Raw genomic sequence first — 23,890 nt, 5'->3', positions numbered from 1 at the left:
CCAACAATGCGTAAGACTGTCAACGTCAATATTTCTATAAAGATTGTCACTTGGCTGAAACGCCGCGAATTTGCTTTGCTCCTGTGACATTATTTTCCCTTAATCAACCTGCAATGTTACTGTGAGTTGGCTGCTACTTAAAGGCTGAGATCCCCCCGTCTGAGGCTCTTGCGATCCGCTTCAGTCGTGCACCCCAAAGACAAAGATCCCCCGTGTAGCCTGTAACAGGCTGTAGGGGCAAGTGCTGTTAGCAGCACCTATGAAGGCCGGCACGGCACACGAGGGGGTGGGTGGCCACCACCACGCCCGGCCGCCTTTGTCTCCCCAGTGGTGATGTTTACTACACACCGCACCAGGTACTCATTTGAGGCTGCGTCGACCTAGGGGAGGCCCATGACCGGTTCAGATAATCGTCATTGTTGTTGGCCGTGAGCGGAAATTTAACTCGGGTCGCCAGGTTCATAGCGCTAACCGCTGCACCACCGCTCCCCCCCCCGGCCCGATCCTCACGGTCTCGTTGCATATTGCACTTTAAACTTTAATAACGTTGGGCTCAGGATAAATATGAGAAAAAAACAAAACATCGCCATTGATATGGCGCGCCTTCACCCTGCGTTTGTTTGACCACGGCTGACGAGGACGGCGTTGATGATTAAAGTTTGAATGAGAAGTTGCTTTAATAAGCGCGACAAAAAACAATATCGACTCTTATTGAGCATCCATCCAAACACGGTCCGTGTTTGTGTTTATAGCCATCCATTCTTTCGGCGTGCGGCGCCACGTAACCTACACGAAAACTTGTTATGGCATCACATTCTGCGTTACAGCCTGCAGCACACAGGTCGGTAGGGCTACATACTAAATCTGGAAACTGAATCATCGTCCCAGCCATTCGAATTTTCGACTCTCTGAACCCCCGTTCAAGTCCACTCTCAAGGGGCCGTCCATAAATGACGTCACGCACCTAGGGGGGGGGGGGGTGATAAATGTGACGTCACATCAAAATGCGCACCTTTAAATAAATATAGAGACAACACGTTCTAGTTAATTAAATAGACTTTTTAATGCATATTTTCTCCTACAGCATCAGAGTGCAGCGCCACATTAAATACGCACAATGGCAATAGTTTAAAGCGATTTGAAGCATGTTTGTTTGTTTTTTTTGGGGGGGGGCAGAGCTTTGTGACGTCATATTTGAGGGGGGGGGGTCTGACTTTTTGTGACGTCGTGTGACGAGGGGGTAAAAAAATCGTCCAAAATCGCGTGACGTCATTTATGGACGGCCCCCAAGACTAAATTTCCCCTCTCCATATGGCTGTTGCTGTCTTTATCTCTCCCTTTCTCCCTACACTACGTGTGCAATACTCTCTATACATCAGCACTTTTGAAAACGAATTTCTCTAGAACTGCTTTTTGTGTTTAGTTTGCTGTCCTTCCCCCGCACCTCCGATTGGCACGGTTGGATACGTACGGCGTGAAAGAAATTCAACAGACACACACGACTTGGCTGTGACTGTCATCGTATTTGACAATCGACCATCATCCCTTGTAACCATGTGTCATGCCCAAACTTACTTTTCTTAAAGCCATATACATCTACATAGCGTTGTCATTGCATTACACGGCACACACTAGGGCAGCGATAACATACTGTAGACGTGAAAAGTGGTGTGTAATCTATAGGCCTGTAAACTACCATGTGTGCTTTATCTGACTTTTGCAAAGTCTCGATCATAATTCTCATCGTAACATTGTGGCATTCCACTTTGTTGTTTACAAGCAGTTACAGTCTACTACTACGACCGCCCGTATGCATCATCAATTTAAAGCGGAAAATTCACTGCAAGTAAATGAAATATGCTTTTTTTTGTGTGTGTGTGGTGCACTGCTGCATTCTTCCCTTCAACTCCAACGCGCACAATGTTTGTATTTTCCCAATGTCCGTCACTGTCCTCGGGGATTTCAATCGCACGACTTACTCCGAGTAAAGCGCATGAATGCTGCCCGCGACTCCCACCTCGCTCACCGCGTGCCAAGCCCCGACTATGCCGGTTTTTATTTCTCTTCCGTTGTCAATGTCCGCGTTCATTAGGGCCGCGTGTGTGCCCACGGTACGCACATTCGCAATTAACTCAAGTATTCATTCAGACTTTCATCCCCGGCTTCTATTTTTAAACACGAATGGTGCGGCGATGCCGTCACAGACAACGTGACTCCCACGTTAATACGTCAAGTGGCCTTTATTTTTCTTTCTGCTAGCCGCGTGCGTGAGCTGTTGTCAAATTGATGCGATCGTAGTGCTTTAAATACATAAGCCGATTGGGATGTTAACCTTCTTGTTCAAACTTGAACAATCTTCACTGTGAAGAACAATGGTCCAATTTTTTCATAATATAGGGGGTTTTTTTTGGGTTAGATCGCGTAAAAATAAATGTGCCGTTAAACCACACACCACCCGACACAAACAATTAGTAAGGTTTGTCACGTAAACAGAATATGCCAATTATGTACGAATTGGCATATTCTGTACCAAATGGCATGTTCTGTTTACGTCACAAACCTCACTAATTGGCTGTGTCGGGTGGTGGCGGGTTTAACGACACATTTCTATATTTACGAAAAAAACATGGCTATCGGTCGCGAAAGCCTACGTGTTCAACGGTCAAATTGTTATTTATTTTTTTAAACACTAAAGGCAAAACGCGACGACCGTCCATTGGTGGATGAAGACGCCGCCTTGACACTAAGGTCATGGCGGGCGGGGGGGGTTAACCATACTTCACCACGCTGGCAAGTGCGAGTTGGTCGGGGATGGGGGGGGGCAGCACCATTTCCGATATTATTTACCACTGAGGTTAGCCGTGGCCGGAATCTAACTCATGTGACTGGCTGAAGACCCCGGCGCCGGCCCAGGACACGCTGCTGGTGGGATGATGTCGCTCGGCTGTGTATAGTAGTATATAGTGTAGTGTATAGTGTAGTGTATAGTGTAGTAGTGTATAGTAGTGTATAGTGTAGTGCATAGTGTAGTAGTAGTGTATAGTGTATTGTTGTATATAGTGCAGTGCATAGTAGTGTAGAGTATAGTAGTGTACAGTTTAGTAGTGTTAAGTGTAGTACTGTGTAGTAGTGTATAGTGTAGTGTATAGTAGTGTCGTGTATAGTAGTGTATAGTCTAGTAATGTTAAGTGTAGTACTCTATAGTAGTGTATAGTGTATTGTTGTATATAGTGCAGTGCATAGTAGTGTACAGTTTAGTAGTGTTAAGTGTAGTACTGTGTAGTAGTGTATAGTGTAGTGTATAGTAGTGTCGTGTATAGTAGTGTATAGTCTAGTAATGTTAAGTGTAGTACTCTATAGTAGTGTATAGTGTAGTGTAAAGTAGTGTATAGTATAGTGTATAGTAGTGTCGTGTATAGTAGTGTATAGTCTAGTAATGTTAAGTGTAGTACTCTATAGTAGTGTATAGTGTAGTGTATAGTAGTATATAGTGTAGTGTATAGTAGTGTAATTTATAGTAGTGTAGTGTATAGGTTAGTAGTGTTAAGTGTAGTACTGTATAGTAGTGTATAGTGTAGTGTATAATAGTGTATAGTATAGTGTATAGTAGTGTATAGTGTAGTGTATAGTGTAGTGTATAGTAGTGTATAGTGTAGTGTATAATAGTGTATAGTATAGTGTATAGTAGTGTATAGTGTAGTGTATAATAGTGTATAGTATAGTGTATAGTAGTGTATAGTAGTATATAGTGTAGTGTATAGTAGTGTATAGTGTAGTGTATAATAGTGTATAGTATAGTGTATAGTAGTGTATAGTGTAGTGTATAGTCTAGTGTATAGTAGTGTAGTGTATAGTAGTGTATAGTGTAGTGTATAGTAGTGTATAGTGTAGTGTAGAGTGTAGAGTATAGTGTATTGTATAGTAGTGTATAGTAGTGCTGGAGTCTGTCGCCAGAGAAAGCGAGGTGTGGATCGCCACTACTCAACACGCTGCTGCCGCCGCGACCCTCACCAGAACAAGCGGACTGATAAACGAACGAACGAACGAGGAATATATATATTTATACTGGAGGTATCCGACGAGCTATAAAGCTCTTTTTCACCAGATGTCCAGTTGGGGCGGATCAGAACGTTACAATAATATAGTTCACAGTGCAGTGCGCTCAGCAAAATATGCTTAATCGGGAATACTCAATAGCGCACTATTATGATAACTTTGTAGAGTAGCCAAATACATTACATATACCGCGGATTATCTGTGCGTACACGTTGTCATGATGATTTAGTATTCCTGAAGAACTCCGCGTGGCAAATTATTTTCACATTACAAACGCCGCGTTAGCATATTTAGCCTGGAGTCAAGAGGATTTCCTTGTGCGTGATGTCGTCGACTGCGTCGTCTGTAGTGACAGGCTCGAGTTATCAATGTGTTGGATTTTTATATTAGACAGTAGGCTGCCGCAGTGCCTGTGCTGTTTCTGCATATTGCAGTCCCCGTTGTACTATACACACACACATAAATATCAATGTTGAATCATCTCTTTAGGTCCACGACTTAGTTTCAACCGTTAATAAAAGCCTGCTTGGGCACTACACGGCCGTCAGAATGGAAGAGGTCCCAGAGTTAAGAGGCAAGGCGGAGTGGCAGCCAAGGCATGGATGGAATGCATCCAAGATTCATGTCCATCGAGGAGATGGAGTGATGGAACCTGCCCGTGTGGGCTATTACACGCAAATTCCTGAGAAAGGATGAAGGCTTGGGGAGGGGGGGGGGTTCCAATCCAGCGGTGGATTGATCATGGACGACGACAATGATACCATCTACGAACGATCTACGACCAATCTTCATAATTCTGGCAAAATTGCCCGATGATGCTGGATGTGATTACCAGCGAAATGTCAAAGCACTAGAATTGTAAATGTTGTAGAATTACTCTCTAACAAACCGGTGGTGGGCTGAAGTAGTAAGTAATTGGCCACGTTTTGTTTACGTGACAAACCTTACTAATTGGCTGTGTCGGGTGGTGGCGGGTTAACGACACATTTATACTTATACGATCTAACCCAAAAAAAACCCTATTTATTATGAATATCTAGTACCATTCTTTGCTCCGTTGTATTAACATAAATGTTTGCTGTTGTTGTTGAACAATTACGAATACACCCCGTAGCTGTCTGAATCATTTATCCACCCTCTTTAACCCGGTTTAATAAATTTCACTCACACATAAGTCATCACCCACATTGGTATGCAGCGAGGACATCGCCTCAAGCTTCGTCTGGTGTTTTGCAATTAAAATTCAGTTTTTATGTCATATAGGTTACACAGTTAGACTTCATTATTTCGCAGTCGTTTCGGTTGTCCGTACGTACGCACGCGCGTGTGTGTATGCCGGGTCGCTGTGTATTCCCAACACTATCTGGGTTACACGCAATCCGCGCGCACTAAACATTCCTTTTTTTTTACAACTCGATGCTTCGTGCACGTTTTTGTCGTCGTCTTTCCTCAACCATTGTGCCCGCAATGATTCCACTTGTCTTGCCAGTCGACCATACAGCCCACGTACTAAATGCGAATGAATATTTTAGCACCCACGTCTCGCGCGCGTTATGAGGCCAACATTCTCGCCCTCCGCAACACGATTTCACACTCGCACACACGTACAAAGACAACCCCCCCCCCTCCACCCATAGCCCTTAGCAGACTGTTGGGACAAGTGCTGTTAGCGAGTAGCACCTATGAAGCCCAGAACGGCACACCGAGGGGTGAGCGGCCAGCACCACGCCCGGCCGCCTTTGTCTCCCGAGTGGTAATTTTTACACACCGCACCAGGTTCTTATTTTAGGCTGAATCGACCTAGGGGAGGCACAGGACCTGTTCAGATAATTGTCACTGGTGTTGGCCGTGAACTCGCCGGGTTCATAGCGCGGCGCGCTAACCGTTACGCTACCGCTCCCCACACGTACACACACGTACACACACACGTACAACCTCCCTCCATCCCACTTTCCTGGGTCTCTCTCGTGGACCCCAGCCCCACGTCCTCCACAGCTCGAACGGACTCCAGTCTCCTCCCACGCCGTGATCTCACCGATCCCCAACCCTCCCCCACAATGCCCAGTCACACACACACAGTCACACACACAGTCACACGCGCGCGCGCTCACACACGCGCGCGCTAACACACCATCCATATTCCTCTCCAGCTTCACTCCCCCTCCGGAGATCCGTCCCAACGTTTTCTGACAACGTGCTATTTACATCAGCAGAGCTGGCCTAGCTGGTCAGCTGCGATCACGCTCGCAAAGGTAGCACTGAGAAGACTCGCGTGGACGCACACACAGACGCACGCGCGCACGCGGAGAAGACTCGCTCAAAAAAATAAGCGTGGAGCAATAACACACAAAAAAAGAGCCGCTGTCCATAACGATTGCTGAGAACGGGCTACAAACGCACTTGGATCGCACTGAGCTCTCATCCGTGAGTTACGCAGACGCGCGCGCGCGTACACACTCGGCAGAGTCGCTCGCGAATAGCAGAGAGAAGAGCCACGATCAACGCAGACGAAGGAGAGAGAGAGATATAACAAAAATAAAGAATCTCGCGCGTCTCTGGCTGGCGCGTTGATGGCCGGCCGCTGCTGCTAACGCTTGGCTATCTGGCCGCGCGCCGCAGAGATCGAGCGAGCGAGCGAGGATGTAACGCAACTCGAAGTGGCCAGCGACGCGCGCCGCACACTGATGCCCCGCTGAAGCGGAACCGCACGCGCGCAACAGTCGGTGGTGATGTTGTCGCCGCCGCCGCTGCTGCAACATCTCGCTCAACGATGCTGGCAGCAACAGCGGCGAGACAATCAAGAGGAGGAGCAGCAGCAGCAGGTCGCAGCAGTCCCGCGCCGCCAGCATGAACGCCAGGAGCCACTTTCGCGCATCTCTCGCCGTGTTCCTCAACTTCGTTGCGTTGCTGTTCTCCTCTACGGCCTTCGTGACCACCTACTGGTGCGAGGGCACGCAGAGGGTGCCCAAGCCGCCGTGCGGTCCCAAGACGCGGCCCGGCCCGCAGACGGCGGCGGCGGCCTGCCTGCGGGCGAACAGCAGCGGCGGTGTCGCTGCTGATGGGAGCCGCAGCGGCGGCGGAGCCGTGTACAGCTGGGAGACCGGGGATGACAAGTTCGTGCTGCGCTACTTCCACACCGGACTCTGGTACTCGTGCGAGCAGAACATCACCGGCACGGGTGAGCTGCGGGCACGCAACACCGCACGGTGGCACGAGTTTCTCTCTCGTCCTTTTGTCGCGATATATAAAGACAATGAGCCTCCCATCACCCCCCCCCCCCCCCCCATTTAGCATTTTGGGCAGACTGTTGGGGCAAATGGCTGTTAGCGAGCCCCTATGAGGGCCGGCACGGCACACGAGGGGGTGGGTGGCCAGCACCACGCCTGGCCCCCTTTGTCTCCCCAGGTACTCATTTGAGGCTGAATCGACCTAGCTGAGGTGCAGATAATCGTCACCGGTGTTGACTGTGAGCGGGAATCGATCTCGGGTCGCCGGGGTCTTAGCGCAGCGTGCTAACCACAGCGCCACCGCTCCCCTCATCACATTATCACGGTACACACACACGTAGGAATATGCAGCCCTCCGATGTGTGTTTGCGTTGTTACGTTCATGATGTTGATGTCTGACGTTTCGCTCCACGTGCTGTTAGCTTTAGTTTTTTAAAAATTATTCCTGATGTCAGACGGTTAGCTCAAATCGCTCAGCTTTTCCATTGAGTTCTTCAGAGAATTACACAATTAGACACTAATGCCAAACAACAACACGTGGTACAATCCATAAACACATCTGAGCGCTGTAAATATACGCAGCATCGCCAGCAGTATCACCACACATCTGGGTTATGCTCTCAAGAGGGTTGGAGTTGTGGCACAGCAGTTAGCGCAACCGTTACGATGCGTTTGGCAACCGTGGTGGAGTTCAATTGCCAGCCAGAGCTAACGTCATTGGCGCGTTAATGTCAGAACGAGTCCCAGGGCTATGTCACCACTAAACCGTAGTGATCGATTTGGTGAAGTATGGTGAAAAAAAAACCATGACCGAAATAGCGTGGGCAGGATTTTATGCGGCAGCGGATTAACAAATGAGCTGGAAACATTCGTACTCCTGTGTGATTATGTTTACGTTCGCAAGATGAACTTCTGTTTCGAATGAAATAACACGTAAATACGTAACTAGATTTCCACACACAAAACAAATTCAGCGAGTCCATCAAGGTGTGATCCATTATTAAAGAAGAATGATAGACATTGCTTTTGAACTGCGCCACTTCAATATCAGCAATAAATTCCACGTATAAAATCTACTGCTGGATTGAAGCATGTCCTTTACATTTTGAAGGTGCTTTATTATGCCGAAAATCTCGAGTGGTTTGCAACAGCAGCGCGTAACAGAATCATTGGAAACAATCATAGCCGAGACGCTCGCTATAGGTGTGTCGCAGGCGCCATGTGCACGGAGGGTTATTGGGGTGAAACCCGTGAAATACAATCTTCACACCATCTACCAGGGTTGCGGGTGTATGGCTTTATCTACCAAGCTCCAATTGTACGTTATTTATAATGCGTGAATAATATGTTCATAGCTTTATGGACCGGTTTTTTTCTTCCAGTTCATCTATTAGATTTTGAAACCAACGTTCATTCAGCAGCAGTTTAAAGAATGAGCCGGTTTCGACATTTAGGCTCTCGTCAGCAGTCAGGTGTCATTGACAATATTACTCCAACTTTTATTTGCAAACGGTAGTGGGCGTGACCTTTTTTTATGGGCTTTAGCGTCACACTCCATGAGAGGCGCGCGACTCAAAGCAATGCAGAGTTGTAGCCTCACCCCTTGCCCCGTGAGTGAAATCAATCGACCTACAGATTGCGAAACTCTGCTGACACATGTTTATTTCTACGCATTATCGCTGTGATCGTCTCTAACGGCTGTCCACCGTTCTCATTGTCTGGGAAAAAAACCTCTGAAATTCACTACCGCATGTCCTAAATGTCTTGACTGGATATCAACATTTCACGTAATCACCATCGTCATCCATGATGTTTTGATATTTTGAGAGAGGGGTTTGGTTTTGCTTGAGTTGTAACTCCAGATTTGATTAAAACAAGGCGTCATACTTGTGTCTACAATGTATAACTGTAGCTAAACATAGTTATGCATTGGTTGAGTACCGATGACATCTGGGGTTTCTCACTGGATCAAGCAAGCACGTTGACCTCAAATCCGTGTAACAAATGAGAATAAACTTAAACCACCAAACATTATTTACAAACCAATGCCAACATGTTTTTTTTGCAAAACCCATTCATTTCACCTGGCATGTGTTACATTGCCGAAACGCCAGCACATTAGCGTACACGAATCACACCCCATATTATAGGCTATATAATCGTAGGAATTGTTGAACACGGGAACATAAAATTGAGCGAGTGTACGCATCCATACCCCTGTTGAAGGTCTATTGATTCTGGACACCGTGAAATGTAGAAGCAATAGGCCACCTGGGGCCTATTACATGTTTCTCCATTGGCCTATTTGTGACACTGATGAACATTTTGACCGAGAGAGGGAAGAAATTTGGTGCGTCTCGGCGACTAATCTGTGGTAAGGGACCCTGGACACTAACCGGCGCCGTTCCACTTTTATTAATATATCTGGCATTTTGATTATACACATCCTGCCCATCTCTCACCACGGAATCGCCGTTCTCTGAGTGGGCCCAAACGCGACACGCAGTGCGATAAACTCTACTCGGTTCGAGTGTAAAATGTGGACCTAAAACGTGGACCGATTGCTTAGCTCGTGGTAATTGAAGAGTTGTGGAGCCATGTAGGGATTGCAGTGCTTAATATTTATTTGCCGACATTGCATTTGGCCGTTAGTCAATACTGTACTAACAGACTTGTGGTAAACAACATGTTATATTTATGAGTGAAAAGCTTCGTGATATTTACATTCCATTGGGTTTTTTATATAAAATAAAATTGTGTTCTATCCATAAGAAGTGTTTTACACACATTGTCTCGCTGTTATTGAAATTGTGTGTGTATATACCCATTCATTTCTGCATTTATCAACGTAATATAAGAAAGTAAAGTTATAGCCACAACCAGGCTTTTCTTTTATGCATTAATAATGATTTCTTAGGCAATCCACAGACCGCGGTACAACAAACACAGCCTACCCTGGCACCACCAAAAAAACCCCGCTATTTTCAGATGGAATGACAATTGGTATTTGGATTGATTTTATCTTGTCAGAATCGCAGATGATATCAGACAAGAAATCAATGCATTTAAAACCTTTTTTTCACCCTTGTTTCCTATAGATCCACACAATGGCCATTTTCACATGTGCCTCCACACGCATAACAGCCACTGCGAACAGAGCTGGCAGATCTCATTTAATAACTCGTCTGAAGGGGATTCCCCCCCCCCCCCCACCTTGCAAATTACAGTCGCGAATGCTTGATAGCGCGCAGTGTTTTGACAACAATCAGTGCAAGGCATAAATGAATAATTGTACACGTAAGGTTGAGCGACATGGGCAACGTCAGTTCATGCATGCAACAACTTTCAACATTTCTCTGATGTGCCTTTTATGTCGTCCAATTGAAGTTCTTTAAGCCATTATTGAACCCTAATTTATTCCCTGGATTGTTGTAAGTTTGGTCACGTTCTGCCGCGCCTCCATTCATCTATTTTATGCCCTTTTAATACACCGAGGATCAGCCGCACACATCTGCACTTTTTTGTGTAATAAAATTAGAAAAATCAAAATGTACCCTGGCATTATGTGATCTGGCACGTGACCGCGAGACTGAGAAAATGAGCTTTGTAACCTTCAGTTAAATGTTTAAATTTGGCCCAAGTCAATGCACTTTATTACCCCTATTGTGTGACAAGAATACCTTTTTCTGATGGAAGTCACGGATTAGTCTTCTGTGGCCACCATGAATGCGCGTCAATGAAAAAAACCCGCTGTAAAATACCTTTTGTTTAAAGATGCAACGCTTCTTTAAGTGCTGACCATGCAGCGGAGATCACATCGTTTTTTTGTTGTTGATTGCATGCTGTTATAATTGCAGGAGTTTTAATGCGCCCGCGCATAAAGAGTCCTACAAAATTACTTATCTACTGCAGCATCTATGTGTACTTCACCGAGTGTCTTTTATAATTGGTGGGCTCTGTCCATGTCATGCATAAACACAATGCTTTAATAGTGCCCCATTGTGTTAGCAGGAGTTGCGAATGCAAAACGCATTATACTGCATTGTTATGCAAAATAAGAAACTGGGATGTCAAATCGGTGAGTTAGAATGTGTGCTATTGTATGACTGGTACGATTGCCACGGTTGGCAACGTAGAATGTGAAAGAAGTTCAAGGTACAAAACACTCGGGTTCTAGGCAGGCCCAGTAGGAGAGATCAAGAAAACAAGTCACTTGCTTTGTACCCCACACCATTGCACAGCTTGCTTGATAGGATCGGAAATAAATGAGTCCCACAGCGGTGATCTTTCATCCGAGGGAAGGGAAAAGAAGTTACCGTGAGGTAGGAGGAACAAGTTGCAATAAGCAGGCATCTGGAGAAGCCACACAAAGCCCGGCTCTGCGAGGAAACGCTAACAACCTCGGCATAGAGAAGGCGTTTCTCAAGAATATCTGCCTATTTAAACGGCCTGCGGTATTCCCCCCCCCACCTCATTACTGGAATCATTTCCTACGTAAGGTTGTAGTCAATATGGAGAGAACGTTCTGTCTTGATACACATACGTATATTTTTGTTAAAGTTAAAAGTCCTGCAGTTGTTGGCTCATGGCACTGCTGGTGGAAGGACCTGAAGTAGGGGGAGGCTCTGGAGAGGAATTGGCCTACTCTTCCACGCTGGCAAGATATCTTGAAAGAGGCTGGAGTTACCCACACTTTAACCTACAACAACAAACTACTGAGTTTTTTAAGAAACGTGTCCATTGTTTCAACTGTAGCACGGGGACATCGAATTTGCGAACTCTGGATTCAAATAAAAGTATGACATCACAAATAGTAATTTGGTGGAGTGTTTGTATGCGTGTTGAATTTATTTCGCACCGTACGTAGCCAGCCATGTTAATCGGATGTGTGGATTAGGAGGGCAATCCTGAATCCATTCCAACATTTGCGGTGCATGGAGGAATGATAACCGTGCAGTTATTTTTCAAGTCTGGAAGTTAATTCCAGATGATGATAAAATGACAATCACATTACTGTACACATTTAAGAATTTAGCTAGCTACACAATGAACTCAGTAGTATAACTCGTTGTTTTAAAAAAAACATGTAGGCACATTTTGAGTATTTACATTGACGTACCACTTTTTTTTACTTTCGTGAAAATCTGATGGGCAGTGGGCAACATCGCCTTTCTTAAGTTGAAAGTTCACCAGGCCGAACCCCGGGACCAGCCCACCACAGTTGCGCGTTTCTTTTTTATTAACAGGACCTTCCAATACTTTTTTGCGAAAATGTAATAAAATTTAGTTTGCACATTTTGTGATGGCAATGTCCCCATAATGTTACAATTCTCCACAAGAGGTCAGGATAGGACCTCCTTGAAAACAACTTGTACCTTTTGGGGGGTTTTACTGGAATTTGTTGGTAGGGTTGTTGAAATATGCACCAATCTCATCATCAGCCAGAGTCAATCCACTGCTGGATGAAGGCCTCCCCAAACCTCCTCCATATTTCACGATCCTGTAATGCAGTAATCCATCTAACACCCTGCACACGGGCCGATTTCATTACTCCATCTCCCATTCTTGGACATCCTCTCAAACGCGTTCCATTCCTTGGCTGCCACTCCATCATGACTTTTTACCATCATTCTTCAAACTTTTTAGCGATGTGTTGTGCCGAAGCCATCTTACTATTTTTAACCATGTGAATGATGTTATATCACGTGTTCCTGTTCATGCCTCTCAATGCGATCTAGAGCATGATACATTTTTGGTTTTGTTCCACATTTTTTTGTTAACGTATTTCTTTCTGGGCCATATTTCATGAAAGGCACTACACACAGATTAATACCTTTGTTCTTTCGGCACATTCGCACGTTTCATTTTATTTTCAAATTCAGGGATTCTAAAGCACTCCAACCTGCTCTTGTCTGCGCCTACATTTAATCATTTTGATTCTGATGCACCTTCAATATCTGCCCTACGTACACATATTACGTCCTATGTGCACATTCTGCCGTCTTTCGAGTTGTGGCTCACCACACGAATATTTATATTTTTACTTGGGCAGCGATTTAAGTGTTCTCGATCTCAACATTAGCTGGGGGAGAAAAAATAAATTATACAGTAAAAAAGGAAGATCAAAGGATGTCTGCATGAAATTGAGCATTTTTTTTAAATCATAGCCCACGAGCTATGAGAATAGTCCAATGCTTGCTCATGTATTGGTGCGCGTGTGAGAACATAATTTCACAAAGCAAAGGGGGTGGGGGGGCTTGTTCCACGCAACCTTTCACAACTGAACTTTCCAAACCACGCACTCCAGTCAACGAGCGCAGGCTTTCACAGAGGGCAGTATTGACGATGGTTAACGGAACCCCCCCCCCCACCCCCCAGCAATATGCTCACTGTCCAATACATTATAGCCACCGGGCGATAGCACAGAGCCACTCAAGAGTCTGCAGTTGCTTATTCCTAGATAAAGGGGATGCCGGTGGCACTGTGGGAGAGGGCATTTTAACATTGCGGACAACTGAGACATTTATTGTTGTGCGTCACTGCTGTGAACAGAGAGGCTTCACGCACAGAGTGTGGAGGAGTCAAATCCCTTGCAGTGGCCTTTTTAACTTTCAGGTCGTGTAACCCACAGGGGGGGTTGGCTATAAACAGAGGCGTTTGACCTTCAAACCACAATGCTACGGGGAAGGGGTCATCTTCAAAGTTATCCCATAGCGGACTCAAATTCGGCTTCTCAAGTGCATAAATTGTTGGAAGACTTGAGACGCGGCCACGATGGCATTTGGTGGGTCACGTGTTTTGGGGCGGCGAGAGTGGCGGGTGGACACAAGCCGGCCCCCACTCCCTGCGTATGTCAAACGAATGTTTACGTCGGCGAGGAGGGTCAAGGACATGGGGCTTTTAACCCGAAATAAGAAATTGACTTAATATTTGATAGATGGCCAGGATCCTCGGCATTAATCCTTCGGCGGTGGCAAATTACACATGTGGATGCACCGTGCTGCCCTGCCTCTGTGTGCCATGTTTGAGCGTACGAGACGCTCCGGCCGTTGGGATTTTTTTTTCTTTCTCCACAAGGCGCACGCGATTTATGTGACAAGAGCAATGCTTTGAGCATCCTCACTCGGAGGCACCTGATCGCACTTCTGCTCGCAAGCACATGAGCGCAAGTTGCGTATATTTGCAACGGGTGGGGAAATGGAGTCTCTGCTGGAGGCCCACCGAGCTAAATTAGGGAGAAAATCACGTCAGTCATAGTGTACTCACTTTACATTTTTTTAACATAACATGAAAAGAATTGCAGTGGAAAGGATATGGCCATGAAACTGAATTTGTTCACATGTTGGAACTCAGCTCAGTTAGTGCCTAGCGACTATAGATAACACAAATCTGAATAACCAATTTGCTTTTGGATAAATAATTACGTACTTGAATAAAGTTGCAGACTGTCGAATGCAATTCATATTAATGAATTTTTTATATAAACCAAAGGTAGCAAGCAAGATTGTATTATTATATTATAAGCATGTGAGCAGTTGTGATTGTAATTGCAATAAAACATATATATGCTGTGTCGTGAATGCAGGGTAATTCACGTTATGCCCTTTGATTTATTTGTACGAGAATTGCAATGCACTTATTTTATTTGCTGGGAGCATTTATAACAATAATTTGATTTATGTTAAGAAATCTGCGTGTTGTTTTACAATTGCAGCAGCGGCCAATTTTATTACATTTTCCCACGCAAGAAAACAGCATTTAATTACTCTGTGGCATAGTTATTTTTTTACTTTAGTAAACGTTAACAAAGCATAATTGTCAAGCACTTCAGTGCTTTTATAGTTACATTTATCGTAAAAAAATAGGCATAAGAAACATTTTAATAATGAAATAAGTACCACCCTTTGTCAATCCACTGCTGGATCAAGGTATTTATAATAATACTTTCATTTTATATCGCGTTATTCATGCTAATAGCATCCGATAGCTGTATTACCTTTCAATATGAAGCGTGGGTACTTCCACTCCTTCAAAGACATGAGGCCAGTGTGGAAAAGTAGGCCAAATACCCTCTCGTGGGGCACTCTACATCTCCCTCAAGTGGATGCCCTTCCACCAGCAGTGGAATGGCGAGCACTTGAAGGACTGCGCCTTTACCTTTCTGGTATTCGACAAAAAAAATTCTGCCATTACGCAGTCTCAAAATATGTCACAGATAAAGCAACATAAGCACCGTTAGGAATTCATAATTCAAATGTGCCCTGATGCGTTTGTTTCACTGTACCGTGTTTGTGTGCTCTCGCGGACTGCATTCATTATCATCACCTCTGCGTCTGTCCAGGTCACTGGGCTAGTTGCCGACACTTCACCATCACTCCAGCCATTATGCCTATGTATGTGTTTTTTTTTAATTTGCATCTACTGGATATTGTTTTCCTCTCAGCTTAATCAGCTGGTTACCATTTAAACACTTAACACAACTATTTTGTACATGTTAACCAAGAGGACTTATTGTCCGAGCGCGTTCACATACGCCACCCTGGTTCCTAGGTTTTTTTGCGTCAGGTGAAACAAAGCAATGTCGATGCCCAGATTTGAAGTTTTGTGACTGCAGGTATCCATACTCTTTGGTTCTTTCAGTAAAATCACCACCCCCCCCACCCCCTTCTCTTACCTATATAGCCTCGTGATGTGGTTGTCCCACCTGATGACGGACGCTTGTGTTGCGCCTGAAACGTCGTGATTTAATTTATTTTAAATTTTTATACCTACCACGTGACTTTACCGAAAGAACCAAAGAGAATGTTGATGCCGCTGAATGCATATATGTGAGCGTCTTGTCATCCTGTGGATGCGTTGTTTACCAACCACTGCCACTTGGCAACGCCACCACTCGCCCAAGAGTCCCACCGGAAATGAGGGGCATGCAACGCTCACATTTGAGCACGAAGAGAAGTGAACAAGTGTTTGTAAACAAGGATCCGTTCATGCAAATGTCATGGCAACATTTGATTCTGCGCGTATCTTTGCGCATTCCGGATGGGAACGAGCTCTTGAAGATTAACATTTGCACAAGGCAACGAGGCACCACGCCACTGTGGTGCATATGCAGGTTGTCTATGAACAGTGTGCGTTTTTGCTTCACGGTTGACCGTTGATCTACCAAAACAACGGCAACATTTTAAATCTTCCCTCAGAAATAGGAGGAACAATGCAGATGCCCCGGAGAGGAATCGATTGTCACAGTGAGTGTTGTTCGTGTCCTCCGTGTGTACATATAAATACACTGTAGTATAGATTAATTACTACACGCACTCGTGCGTACGAAAACGCACGTGATGGGACACCTCCCAACGTATTTTTCACAACGACCAGCACTTCAAAGCATTACCGGGGCCATTATGCCTTTACAAATGTACCACAGCAATGGCCGACCTAAAACTACTATAACAATCATCATCATCATTACGGTTTGAAAGGAGAGGGAAAAAAACCAGACGCATTTGAACGCAGGTCGTAGGAACCACCACGGAATCATTCCAGTCGGATGCTTCAGGGCACTTTCGACATTACCAGCTAGGTAAATGCATTACAAACAATACTGCCTTAATTCCATACGATTTATGAACGCTATCATTAAGATGGAAGCGGATGGGGGGGGGGTACACTTTATTTCCAAGCAACAAGGAGGATGGATTTATCTTTCAGCACGACTTATAAGCTATAACCTTGTTGTAACAGCTCTCGCCGGTTCAGCAGTTGCACTGCTGGATTATTATAAAAAAAATTTCCGCCTGAGGACGACCGCTTGTGTTGCGATCGAAACGTCGTGATTTATTTTATTTTATACCTACGTGACTTTACCGAAAGAACCAAAGAGTATGGGTTCCTGCAGTCACGAAAGCTTCAAATCAAGAATAAATACGGTGGTTTAAAATGTTCAATCTTAAAACTGTGATAAATGAGAATTCCCCAATTGCTGCCGCGTTATATATAGATTCATTAAAGTGGGCTCATGCTGCGCCCATCTCCGTATGTTTAATTCAAATGCTTTACGATCACGCCTTGTGATTACAATTTTCGTTTCTGGGACAGGGATGCGCTCGGCACGGGGGTGACTCGACTGACGGAGTAGTCGGCTGTCACCTGACGAAGCTAGTTGTAATTACTAGCGAAACGTCGTACTCAAGATTGTAAATGTTGTGACTTGGCTCTCCAACACACCGGCTAGTGCTGTACGAGTGACGAATTGGCCACTTTCTGTTCATGTAGGACAACCCTGACTACTTGGCTGTGTCGGGTGGTGGAGGGGTTTTAACGACACATTTATATATTTGCGCGATCTAACCCAAAACAACCTCTATTGTGGATGATATTGGTCGCGAAAGTCTGCTACGTGTTAAGCTGACGGTGCTGCTGTAGCAGCTGATGACAGCGGGACGGGAAATAGACAGAGAGAAGACCGAGGGAGAAACGGGGGGGTGAATGTGTTGTGCACTAAATATGCTCTGGCTTCTTGCCAGCCGGTAGGCTTTGTGTAAAGATTCCATGTGAGTAGGGGAAGAGAAAAGACATTGAATCACCTACAGAAAGGAACTGACACACTCATTTGACCAGTCAAGGCATTAAATCAACCCCCCGTCCCTCTCATCTGTGCAGTGGCATTGACAGACAACTCAAGGAACAGGACCCTTTTCACCAAGGCCAGCAGGATATTGTTATTTGCTTTTCATGTCGTCCACAATCTGGAAACATAATGTTGTGTTGCTTGCCAAAATAAAGCACTATTAGTGGATGATTTGTAAAAAGAGAAAAACCCAGCAGGAGGAAGAACTAATTACTTTACATATTCAGCTATGTTCCTGAACCATCTCATTGTAAATGCTTTTCCAGTGCGGTTACGGAAGGTAAATATGTGAAGGCTTCTACTTTGGTGTAACCGCTTGCTGGACTTGCAATCCAGAACTCGTTGGTTCGATCTCCCGGTGCGGCAGTTGAAACTCTGGACACATTATTTTTTAAATCTCTCCTCCCCCCCCCATGTCCTCTGTCTACCCAGCAGAATAAATTAGTACATAAGAGTTCAGTGGCAGGTTGACTTAACGACACACAATGAGGTGCAATACATGTACAAAAGACTTATGCAGACCATCAGCTCCAATGAACTGCAATGTGTGGCTAATCATTCGTGCTGATGCAGTTTTTTGGAGCTGGTGGCTTGTGTAAGGTGGAAAGGCTCTATACATGCGATGCACAAATTTGTGTGTTTATATTTAATGAGTTGTTTATGTTGTGATGGTTTTTCTCATTATCTGCATATTGTAATTATTGGCAGGTAACGTGTTGTCTGGTAACATGCTGGGACTGCCAGCTCTTTCAAGACGTCTGGCCCACATACACAAAGCGACTATAATAACCTATAGAGGTTATCTCGAAAGGAGGCTGTTCAGCCAGCAGTGGCATTAGCAAACAATTGCAGGGCCGTACCTTTACATTATAATACAAAACATCATTCGATTGTACAGTGTAATTATGCGTGTAGGGAAAATATAAATACATGCATTTTAATAAAGTACTGCACGTATAGGGTATTTATAATGATATGACTTTACAAGCCGACCTTTACCAAAGACACCATATTTTCACCATTGCAAAGTTTAAAAGAGAGAAAAGCGGCAAATAAAGTAATAATATTTTGTATATGGCCACTTATACAACTCCCAAAGTAAGCACATTCAATCACTTATATTGGAGTAAAGAAGTAGGTGAAACATACATTAATGACGTACTACCAAAGTGTATTTCACAACCAAGACCTATCATTTTGTATTGGCAGCGTTTTAAACTAGGCCAGCGTCATGATGGTTAGGTTGCTTCTTGGATAATTCACACACCCTAACAAAGGCTATCAACTGTTTGAACGATGCATCATTGATCTCAGGTTGTGAAATAATAGGGTATGAAGACAAAGACGGAATGTTTTTTTTATTATTAAAATATGATGACTGAAAATGAGTACCATTTAGTTATTTTCGAAAGCCAACCTAGTCGTGCATAATTTAATCTGGCATGAAATCCAGTTTGAGCTGAAAATTGCAACTCATTTGGAGTGATATTTCTTCAGGTCGCAGTATAAAGGTTTGTGATGTATGACGTGATACTTTTTTTCGAATTAAAGAAAAGTTGCATGCATTCGGGTGTGTTCTCTGTCTCTAAGAAAAACCAACAGATCCCACTTAGGAATGAACGCAGGTTTTTTCTTTCAGCTCAATTATTGAATCGTCATATGTTAAGTACTGCAGTTGTCAAGTATGGAATGGCTCAGGAAACCGACACTCCTCTTTGCTTGTATACCCACAGTAACACACATTTGCTTGTATACCCACAGTAACACAATTGCTTGTATACCCACAGTAACACAAATTTGCTTGTATACTCACAGTAACACACAATTGCTTGCATACCCACAGTAACACAATTGCTTGTATACCCACAGTAACACAATTGCTTGTATACCCACAGTAACACAAATTTGCTTGTATACCCACAGTAACACAATTGCGTGTATACCCACAGTAACACACAATTGCTTGTATACCCACAGTGACACAAATTTGCTTGTATACCCACAGTAACACAAATTTGCTTGTATACCCACAGTAACACAAATTTGCTTGTATACCCACAGTAACACAATTGCTTGTATACCCACAGTAACACACAATTGCTTGTATACCCACAGTGACACAAATTTGCTTGTATACCCACAGTAACACAAATTTGCTTGTATACCCACAGTAACACAAATTTGCTTGTATACCCACAGTACCACAATTGCTTTTATACCCACAGTAAGACACAATTGCTTGTATACCCACAGTACCACAAAATTGCTTGTATACCCACAGTACCACAAAATTGCTTGTATACCCACAGTAACACAAATTTGCTTGTATACCCACAGTAACACAAATTTGCTTGTATACCCACAGTAACACAATTGCTTGTATACCCACAGTAACACAATTGCTTGTATACCCACAGTAACACAAAATTGCTTGTATACCCACAGTAACACAAATCTGCTTGTATACCCACAGTGACACAAATTTGCTTGTATACCCACAGTAACACAATTGTTTGTATACCCACAGTAACACAATTGCTTGTATACCCACAGTAACACAAATTTGCTTGTATACCCACAGTAACACAATTGCTTGTATACCCACAGTAACACAACTGATTGTATACCCACAGTAACACAATTGCTTGTATACCCACTGTAACACACAATTGCTTGTATACCCACAGTAACACAATTGCTTGTATACCCAGAGTAACACAATTGCTTGTATACCCACAGTGACACAAATTTGCTTGTATACCCACAGTAAGACAATTGCTTGTATACCCACAGTAACACACATTTGCTTGTATACCCACAGTAACACAATTGCTTGTATACCCACAGTAACACAATTGCTTGTATACCCACAGTAACACACATTTGCTTGTATACCCACAGTAACACAATTGCTTGTATACCCACAGTAACACAAATTTGCTTGTATACCCACAGTGACACAAATTTGCTTGTATACCCACAGTAACACAATTGCTTGTATACCCACAGTAACACAATTGCTTGTATACCCACAGTAACACAATTGCGTGTATACCCACAGTAACACAATTGCTTGTATACACACTGTAACACACATTTGCTTATATACCCACAGTAACACAATTGCTTGTATACCCACAGTAACACAATTGCTTGTATACCCACAGTGACACAAATTTGCTTGTATACCCACAGTAACACAATTGCTTGTATACCCACAGTAACACAATTGCTTGTATACCCACAGTAACACAATTGCTTGTATACCCACAGTAACACAATTGCTTGTATACCCACAGTGACACAAATTTGCTTGTATACCCACAGTAACACAATTGCTTGTATACCCACAGTAACACAATTGCTTGTATACCCACAGTAACACAATTGCTTGTATACCCACAGTAACACAATTGCTTGTATACCCACTGTACCACACATTTGCTTGTATACCCACAGTAACACAATTGCTTGTATACCCACAGTAACACAATTACTTGTATACCCACAGTAACACACATTTGCTTGTATACCCACAGTAACACAATTGCTTGTATACCCACAGTAACACAATTGCGTGTATACCCACAGTAACACAATTGCGTGTATACCCACAGTAACACAATTGCTTGTATACACACTGTAACACACATTTGCTTGTATACCCACAGTAACACAATTACTTGTATACCCACAGTAACACAATTGCTTGTATACCCACAGTGACACAAATTTGCTTGTATACCCACAGTAACACAATTGCTTGTATACCCACAGTAACACAATTGCTTGTATACCCACAGTAACACAATTGCTTGTATACCCACAGTAGCACAATTGCTTGTATACCCACTGTAACACACATTTGCTTGTATACCCACAGTAACACAATTGCTTGTATACCCACAGTAACACAATTACTTGTATACCCACAGTAACACACATTTGCTTGTATACCCACAGTAACACAATTGCTTGTATACCCACAGTAACACAATTGCTTGTATACTCACGTAACACAAATTTGCTTGTATACCCACAGTAACACAATTGCTTGTATACCCACAGTAACACAATTGCTTGTATACCCACAGTGACACAATTGCTTGTATACCCACAGTAACACAATTGCTTGTATACCCACTGTAACACACATTTGCTTGTATACCCACAGTAAGACAATTTCTTGTATACCCACAGTAACACACATTTGCTTGTATACCCACAGTAACACAATTGCTTGCATACCCACAGTAACACAATTGCTTGTATACTCACAGTGACACAAATTTGCTTGTATACCCACAGTGACACAAATTTGCTTGTATACCCACAGTAACACAAATTTGCTTGTATGCTCACAGTAACACAAATTTGCTTGTCTACCCACAGTAACACAATTGCTTGTATACCCACAGTAACACAATTGCTTGTATACCCACAGTGACACAAATTTGCTTGTATACCCACAGTAACACAATTGCTTGTATACCCACAGTAACACAATTGCTTGTATACCCACAGTAACACAATTGCTTGTATACCCACAGTAACACAATTGCTTGTATACCCACTGTAACACACATTTGCTTGTTTACCCACAGTAACACAGTTGCTTGTATACCCACAGTAACACAATTGCTTGTATACCCACAGTAACACAAATTTGCTTGTATACCCACAGTAACACAATTGCTTGTATACCCACAGTAACACAATTGCTTGTATACCCACAGTAACACAAATTTGCTTGTATACCCACAGTAACACAATTGCTTGTATACCCACAGTAACACAATTGCTTGTATACCCACAGTAACACAATTGCTTGTATACCCACAGTAACACAATTGCTTGTATACCCACAGTAACACAATTGCTTGTATACCCACAGTAACACAATTGCTTGTATACCCACAATAACACAATTGCTTGTATACCCACAGTAACACAATTGCTTGTATACCCACAGTAACACAATTGCTTGTATACCCACAGTAACACAATTGCTTGTATACCCACAGTAACACAATTGCTTGTATACCCACAGTAACACAATTGCTTGTATACCCACAGTAACACAATTGCTTGTATACCCACAGTAACACAATTGCTTGTATACCCACAGTAACACAATTGCTTGTATACCCACAGTAACACAATTGCTTGTATACCCACTGTAACACAATTGCTTGTATACCCACAGTAACACAATTGCTTGTATACCCACAGTAACACACATTTGCTCGTATACCCACAGTAACACAAATTTGCTTGTATACCCACAGTAACACAATTGCTTGTATACCCACAGTAACACAATTGCTTGTATACCCACAGTAACACAATTGCTTGTATACCCACAGTAACACAATTGCTTGTATACCCACAGTAACACACATTTGCTTGTATACCCACCGTAACACACATTTGCTTGTATACCCACAGTAACACAATTGCTTGTATACCCACAGTAACACAATTGCTTGTATACCCACAGTAACACAATTGCTTGTATACCCACAGTAACAAATTTGACTGTATACCCACAGTAACACAATTGCTTGTATAACCACAGTAACACAATTGCTTGTATACCCACAGTAACACAATTGCTTGTATACCCACAGTGACACAATTGCTTGTATACCCACAGTAACACAATTGCTTGTATACCCACAGTAACACAATTGCTTGTATACCCACAGTAACACAATTGCTTGTATACCCACAGTAACACAATTGCTTGTATACCCACAGTAACACACATTTGCTTGTATACCCACAGTAACACACATTTGCTTGTATACCCACAGTAACACAATTGCTTGTATACCCACAGTAACACAATTGCTTGTATACCCACAGTAACACAATTGCTTGTATACCCACAGTAACAAATTTGCTTGTATACCCACAGTAACACAATTGCTTGTATACCGACAGTAACACAATTGCTTGTATACCCACAGTAACAAAT

General features: G+C 43.5%; 1 protein-coding gene and 1 long non-coding RNA gene across 3 annotated transcripts in view; one reads left to right on the top strand and one right to left on the bottom strand.

Annotated features, from left to right (window-relative positions):
* LOC116946136 (uncharacterized) overlaps positions 1–23,890 on the bottom strand; it is a 50,610-nt gene that overhangs the window by 20,774 nt on the left and 5,946 nt on the right. The gene's annotated exons all lie outside the window — the stretch shown is intronic.
* LOC116946135 (germ cell-specific gene 1-like protein) overlaps positions 6,131–23,890 on the top strand; it is a 74,313-nt gene continuing 56,553 nt past the window's right edge. For both annotated transcript variants that reach the window (XM_032961025.2, XM_032961024.2), the window contains exon 1: positions 6,131–7,234. In XM_032961025.2, the coding sequence (XP_032816916.1) occupies positions 6,904–7,234 (331 nt within the window). In that variant the 5' untranslated portion in view covers positions 6,131–6,903. The remainder of the gene's footprint in view (positions 7,235–23,890) is intronic.

The sequence above is a fragment of the Petromyzon marinus genome, chromosome 26 (genome assembly GCF_048934315.1).
Source record: "Petromyzon marinus isolate PM22_M1 ecotype Great Lakes invasive population chromosome 26, UKy_Petmar_22M1.pri1.0, whole genome shotgun sequence".
NCBI classification, from domain to species: Eukaryota; Metazoa; Chordata; class Hyperoartia; order Petromyzontiformes; family Petromyzontidae; genus Petromyzon; species Petromyzon marinus.
Note: the sequence above shows the minus strand (reverse complement) of the source record. Positions and strands in the feature narration are given on the sequence as shown.